Raw genomic sequence first — 7408 nt, 5'->3', positions numbered from 1 at the left:
CTCCATCATTTTAAAACGTCCATAACTTTTTTTTACGACGTTATTATTGAAAAACAAATTCACCGTAATAACGAGTGTCTTTTTATCTTTTATATGAGTACCATATTGTAATATAAAAATTAAAAAAAATAGTGAGTATTTTACAAATTGTGTTTTACCAAATTGTGTTTTACAAAATTGTGTTATACAATAGTATTTTTCATTGTGTTTTTTTTTCTCATTGTGTTTTTTCATTGTATTTTTTACATTGTGTTTTTTATTGTGTTTTTATCATTGTGTTTTTTTTTCATCGTGTTTTTTTCCATTGTGTTTTTTACATTGTGTTTTTCATGGTGTTTTCCATTGTGTTTTTCCGGACTTTTCCGGCGAGGTGGTGGCGGTCGGTGACGGTGGGCGGTGGACTGGTGGTGGTTGTAGGAGATGAGTGAAGATGTAATTGTGTTTTATGTAAGTGGGTTTTTGAAATTAATGTAAGTGGGTTTTGATATTTAAATATTAGACTAAAATACCCTCATTTATAGCCTTTTTAGGAAAATCAAACTTTTTATTTGAACCTAACCCTTAACTTAAGTTATCTTTTGTAAATTTAAAAAATTCTTACATGATTGACCCCTCATCTTTAAACCTCCTTATAACAACTTTATTTAATATTCTTATTCTTTTTACATCTTTTAATGTTCATCAAATGAGTCCGTGACATGTTGGATAAAGGTCTCCAAACATGAATTTTTGGGCTACGGGTCAAAACAATGCATTGCGTCAAATAGGAAAACAAAAGTTAAATATTGTGTTGTTATGTAATTTTTTAAGTAAAATATTTTATCTTGTAATTTAATTTATTACGAACATACGATATCATAAGTTTTGTTAATCACATTGACCTTTTGTTTTCATATTTCACACATACTATTACACCCGTCTCAGGAGCCTAGCCATGTGACCAATAGTTGGTTTCGGATTGTAAACCGCCCAAAAATACCAGGTTCTAAATACCAATTGCCTTACGAAAATCCGCTATAACCGATTCAACCGGTCAGTACATACCGGTTTTTAAAACATTGGTGGCAAGTATTGATTTAAAGAGATTACCCTTGAAATGGGCTTTCGAATGATATAAGAAATAGGCCCAATAGCAAGCACATGCCCAAATTAAGTGTGGCTAAAAGAAGGAAGCCCAAAAAGAGAGTAACTAAAATACCCCCAAAGTAACTAAACGCGATCAAAGGTTCTAGAAGGATTGAAAATAGGCAGGTTGTTTTGAGAAAGATTTTAAATTTGGGAATCCTTCATCTAATAGCTCAGCCCCTAATTCCCTTTATATATATAGAGAGAGAGAAATGTTGTCTTAAATAGGCAGGTTGTTTTGAATGAACACCCTCAAATTATTAATGAAAGAAGTTTGATCTTCATTCTCTTAAAGGGTTTCTTCTTGAATCCTTCTAATCACCACACACTTCACTTGTATTAACTTCATAGTTCATGCTACTCTTTGTAACACTTGTAGTCCGGTCATTCAATAGAGCAAACTTCAAACTCATATCAATATTATTATTAATTCAACTAAGGTTCCAACAGGTTGGTTGGTTGAATCGGGTTGGTTGGGTAAATTGGGTACCGCCCCTTCACACTAACTAGTAACCAGATAAAATAAAAGAAAAAAAAAACAACTAAAAACTAACTATACAAAAACTTTATGTACATGTATGTTTGAGAATGAAGTTTTAGCCCAAAATCATAAATAGTAAATAATCATGTATTTGAGCTACATGCAAAGGGAGCAGTTACACAAACATCCATAGATTACTAAAAAAGCCTCCTATTGATGTGACTATATATAATAGTATACCTTTTTTTCCTAACAATTAGCACGTACCATCTAATTCTACTCATAAAGGGTATCCTATTGTCCACCACGATACTTGAACTCTCAATCTCATGATAAAGGGTACCATTTTACACTCTAGATACCACTAGGCTAAAGGAATATTCGGTATTTGATAGTATGCGCCCCTATACAATGAATTAGTCAAGGAGTATTAAGTCTATGCCCACATATCATGTCTGTATACCAAATGGAATAGACTATTTGTGACAAAAGCGGTGTGTACATTGACTAATATATGAGACTGAGATGGGTGTTCATTTAATAGGACCACCTACAAAAGAGTCAAATGTCGTGTATATGAGGTACTTTCCAATCCCATAAATGACAACATTTATAAGGCTGCTCACTATGGAGGGGCTTTAAAGCCCCTCCACGTCACCACCACGTAGAAAAAGAGGCTTCAAAACCCTACTCCATAACGCATCGCTGTGGTTTAAAGGCTCTTTACCACCCCATTATATATATATGTGTGTGTGTGTGCGTGTGTGTGTGTGAAAGTGACCCCCCCGGAGCACCCATAGCGAATGGTCTAACAGTCCACACATCAAATATTTTTTCAAGATTCTTTTGAATTAACTCGAAACGGTCCCATTATAACGAATACACTAGAACCTTTGATTGCGATTCAACGAACTTAATGACAAAAAGTTTATAGTACATAGAAATGGTTACTTTCAAAACTATAAGAAACACTATTACCGTAATCCCAAAATACATAATTTTTATTTGGGCTTTTAGCATGTGATGATGGAAAACTTTATTATATCCTTCTTAAACCCTCCAATTATTAGTGGCATAACCATTGCCTCTCTTATGGAGTTCCATCCTATGATCCTAATCAATTTTAGTCCACAAAATCACATAAACACCTATACACTTTGCCTTAATTATGAAACATAAGACACTTAACAATCACATAACCGCCTCACTACGCAAGTGTTTATGTTCTCCCAGTTCTCTATTTGATGTATGGTTACATGACGCCTTATGAATCGTAACTAAAACCTTATTAATCATAATTAAAACAATACGTCCACATGGTTATAGACTTGGTCCCCTATTAATCATAACAGGGGTTTCTCCTTTGGTGGGCTTAGGGAGTAGTGGTTTCGCGGTCGGTCAAGCCGCATTAAAAGCTGCTTCAGGTAAGGTGACAAAACATGAAAAGGCGTGTCTTGACAACCAACATGTATTTATTCCTTTTGCTTTTGACACTTTTGGTTTCCTCGCGCCTGAAGCTGTGGAGCTACTTACCCGTGTTCAGCGGGTCATGCATAGTAATGTTATGACTCCAAGATCAGCAAATATAGTTTTTAAAAGATTGGGTTTTGCGATTCAAAAAGGAGTAGCGGTGCAGCTTGTTGCCCGCTTGCCTTCTGTTTCGATGTAATCCAATAAACAATTTATATCACAAAAACCAAGTAACAAACTATTGAGTGATGATTATGCGCCGTTATACCAGGAGGTAAAGAGTAATTAAGGTATACCCATGGGCCTTATATAACAAGAAGGGTGTAGTTAATCTTTGAGAGGAAGAGAGGTGTTCCTTTAAGAGGTCCCCTATAAAAGGAGTATAGGCTATCAAGCCATATGAGGTTGGTTTCTGTCCCTTAAATGGCTGTCTATAAACAATACAGACATTGAAGATATTTTTGTTTTTCAAGATTAATATGCATAGACGTACTTGAGACGGTCCCCATATAACGCATATGCTAGAGCCTATATGATTTGGACTCGACAAACTTCATATTGCATAGAGATGGTTACTTGCCAAAATAGAAGAAACAATTAGTACCATAACAGATAATACATACATGTGAATGACTCCATCTTTATTCGGGCTTTTTGCATGTGATGATGGAGAACTTGATTATATCCTTCTTAAACCCTTCAATCATTAGTGGCATTACCAGTGCCCCTCTTATGGACTTCCAGCCTAATCAAATTTAACCATTAACGATAAACCAATATTAGAAAATTAAACAAAAAGCTATACAAAATCACAAACACTTAGGTGTAGGGGTATCAACGAGCCGAGCCGGCTCCCGAGCCTATTATTCTATAATTACTAGTTAATCTATTAAAAATAAATTAATATAGTAATGTTTATTATATAGAAAGTTATGATAGAAAAACTAAATAATATATGTTATGCTATATATAAATTGTAACTAAAAAATATATAAACATAGTTAAAGATGGATATAAACTCAATTAATTAATAATAGTAAATGACACGAACTCGAGCTTGAGAAAATGGCTCACAAGCAAAGCTCGAGCTTTAGAAAAAGCGCTCAAAACGAACCAAGCTTGAGCTCTCATAAGACAAAACGAGTCAAGCTCTCCTCAGCTCGGCTCGCTTACACCCCTTTATGCGGTTTTCACAGTTCTAAGCAGAGAACCACAAGAAACGCTTAAAACAATTGTACACGGTGCATATAAGATTCAGTGGACAAGAGATAGCAAGGCAGTTATGCGGTTACCTATAATCTTATGAATATGTGCACCTGATTATATTTCTCTATACTACAATTGGTCCCCTTATTGGGTCTCAATGTGTGTGTGCGCGCATACGCGTGTATATATACGCACAAACGTGTATAAAAGACAAAGAAAAAAGTTGGCATGTACCACTTCTGAGCAATGAAGTAATGCCCTTCCAGGACAATGCTGTTTTTATTACAGCTGGCCAAAATGGTGCCACGTTGCCAGACCAGTCGGCTGTTTTTATGTCCTGAAAATTGCAGCAATTTCACACACTTAAAAATATGAAATCATTTGTTGATGTCACTCACTAGCTTAAGTGTGTAAAAATATGAAAAAAGATTAGCTTAAATGAAAACGGGTCGAAAGTCTCCAAACACATACATACTAACAATTGAAGTAATATAACTTTGTTTACATAGCCGTACACTAACTACTTTTTAAAAAGTGGACAAAACTGTTTTGAGCCAAGTGTTTTTTATCTGTTACCCAACTACCCAATCCATACAACAAGGAGGTAGTTGGAGTGTGTAGTATTTGGTAGCCCCCTCAATATAATAAAGTTGTATAAAAAGTTTGAAAATTTTAATATAAACTGAAACTTATTGTAAGTTTAGGTGATTAGTGATGGAGTTTACCTGCAAAGAAAGTGATTCTAGTAATTTCACATAATCAGCTGTAGAACACCAAGCAGGGAGATAAAAGCTGGAACCAATCTTATTCAAGATTTTCTGTTCATCGGGGCGAAGGGAGTTTTCGGTAGGCAAAAGATCCCTATGACACCATGTAACTATGATAATTGTGGCTCCCGGTGCAGCCACCCGAGTCAACTCACTAACAAACTGGCGTGTTCAAAATTAAAGTTAATGTTAATATGTGTTATACAAGACGAATTTGAACTTTCAAAAATTTAACCTTAAGTTTGTCAGGCATGTGCTCTCCACTCTCCATTGACCAAACCAGGTCAAACTTTCCATCAGGAAACGGTTGGTTTAAAGCATCTGCAACTTGAAATGAAACCTGCTAATCATTCATGGTTAGTTCAAGAATCATATGTTCATAATAACCATGAAAAACCAGTATACTTTGATTTGATTATATAATAACTTGCAGGTTTTCTAAGCTGTAATTAGTTACAAATCCAATTAACTACCAAACATCAAAAAGTGAAACACTGGTAACATTTTCCCCAAATTCTTGACAAATTACAGTACCTTATCAGCCAATCCTTGAGCAGCAGCAAGGGCCTGAGCTCTCTCAGCTTGCACAGGACTGAGTGTGATTCCAAAACATTCAGCTCCATATTTTCTTGCTAGATACCTTGAGCTACCTCCAATACCACAACCAACATCAACTATGGTTCTAGGCTTCTTTTCCGGATCATCTGCAACCAAACTCACACAGGATAAAGAGCAAAATTACGGGGGTGTTTGAGATTCCTCATTTTCACCCGCTTATAACTTATAAGAAGAAGTCATAAGTTACAAATGTGAAACTTTTTTTTAACTTATCATAAGTCACAGGAAGAAGTTAAGAACTGCACTTAATGTAACATTACAAGTACAGTACAGTAAAACTATAAAAGTACAATTTGCATCAAACACATTAATTGACTTCAATCCCTATGAAATTTCAGCAACCATCCAGCCTAAATTTTCAAAAACTTAATTGACTGTTATAAATCTAATAAAACTAATAACAAATTCACAGTAAGAAGTTAATAGAACAGTACAGTAAAACTGTAAAAGTAGAATTTGTATCAGAGACTTTATTTGATTAATTGATTTCAATCCCTGTGAAAATTTACCTACAATCCAGCCCAAAAATTTCAAACACCTAATTACTAGTTACAAATCTAATAAAATTAACAACAAATTCACAGTAAGAAGTTAACTGGAACAGTACAGTAAAACTGTAAAAGTAAAAATTGATTCAGTAAGCAATATCATTCACAAATCACATATACCAGTCCAAAATTTGAAAAACCTAATTAATTATTAAAAATCTAATAAAACTAATCACAAATACATAATGAGTAAGCAATATCATTCACAAATCACTGTAGCATTAACAAATTCATTGAATAGCAAGCGTGTAGTGACGTCATCAACATCGGCATAGTTTTATCCGCTTGATATACAGTAACGTCATCAAAACCTCAGAGCAATAACATAATAATAATAATAATAATAAAAGTACCGGAAAGAGAGGCGAAACGTAAGGCTTCTTCAACCATACGGATCTGAGCGGAACGGTGATCGGAGAGTTGAACGACGTCGTCTGAGTCGTAGAAGCCGTGGTGCATGTGTTCTCCCCATATGTTCTCCCACATACCAGACGAGGCGTCGTAGAACTCGGAGATTCCTTTCTTCAGCTCATCGTCGGCTGACGTCAGCTTGGGTGGAAGTGGTACCTTAACAGCGGTTGTAGCCATGGTGGGTGAGTGAGTGAGTGGTGATTGTGTCAACAATGGCATGTAAATGTAAATTTGGTAGGTGTCATATGGTTGTTTTAGGAAGCGGACGTGAACAGAACCCAAGCCAAACATGTTAATTATATATAGCATGTGACGTATAGATACCTTTTATTTATTTATTTATTTATTTATTTTTATTTTTTCTAAATAACATGGATCCATGTATATTATTTTTCTGTTTGGTATGGGATGATCGAATATAAACAAATAAATGAAGTAGATCATTGCTACTACATTGTTTTGTTTAATTAATACTTTGATTATTATATACGAATGAAAAAAAAAGCATTGCTTTTGTATTGTTTGGTAGGCTGACAAACCGATTTGGTGGTCATTTGTGGTGGTGGTGGTAGGTGGCGCTTGTGGTGAGTGGTAGACTTGTAGGTGGCGGTGGTGGGCAGTGGTGGGAGGTGGCGGTGGCAATGGTGGGTAATGGCAGCGAGCAGTTGTGGTGGTGTTGTCGGTGGCAACGGTTGTGGGTGGCGATGGTAGTAGTTGGCATCGGTGATGGGGCTGGGTGGCATTGGCGACCATTAACCAACAAAATACTCTTTTTTTCATTC

The 7408-nt window shown here is 35.5% G+C and overlaps 1 protein-coding gene across 1 annotated transcript; it reads right to left on the bottom strand.

The window, feature by feature from the left end:
- Positions 1–3652: 3652 nt before the first annotated feature.
- Positions 3653–6803, bottom strand: LOC143605812 (gamma-tocopherol methyltransferase, chloroplastic-like). The gene is made up of 6 exons (XM_077081791.1): positions 6569–6803; positions 5584–5753; positions 5285–5389; positions 5008–5211; positions 4517–4619; positions 3653–3821 (listed from the first exon to the last, which is right to left on the bottom strand). The coding sequence occupies exons 1-6, from the start codon at positions 6801–6803 to the stop codon at positions 3718–3720; spliced, it is 921 nt and encodes a 306-aa protein (XP_076937906.1). The 3' UTR covers positions 3653–3717.
- Between the last annotated feature and the right edge of the window lie 605 nt (positions 6804–7408).

This window comes from Bidens hawaiensis, unplaced genomic scaffold (assembly GCF_021521415.1).
Source record: "Bidens hawaiensis isolate Kalapana, Puna unplaced genomic scaffold, B.hawaiensis_p1.1 tig00071552_1, whole genome shotgun sequence".
Lineage (NCBI taxonomy): Eukaryota > Viridiplantae > Streptophyta > Magnoliopsida > Asterales > Asteraceae > Bidens > Bidens hawaiensis.
The sequence above is the reverse complement of the archived record's forward strand: the minus strand, read 5'-3'. Positions and strand labels throughout refer to the sequence as shown.

Excerpts from the sequence above, each read along its gene's own strand:
- LOC143605812 (XM_077081791.1), bottom strand. The coding sequence starts at position 6,803 with ATGGCTACAACCGCTGTTAAGGTACCACTTCCACCCAAGCTGACGTCA. Across the intron at positions 5,390-5,583 it reads CTCAAGGATTGGCTGATAAG|GTTTCATTTCAAGTTGCAGA; the intron begins GTACTGTAATTT and ends AATGATTAGCAG. Across the intron at positions 5,212-5,284 it reads ACATGCCTGACAAACTTAAG|TTTGTTAGTGAGTTGACTCG; the intron begins GTTAAATTTTTG and ends TGAACACGCCAG.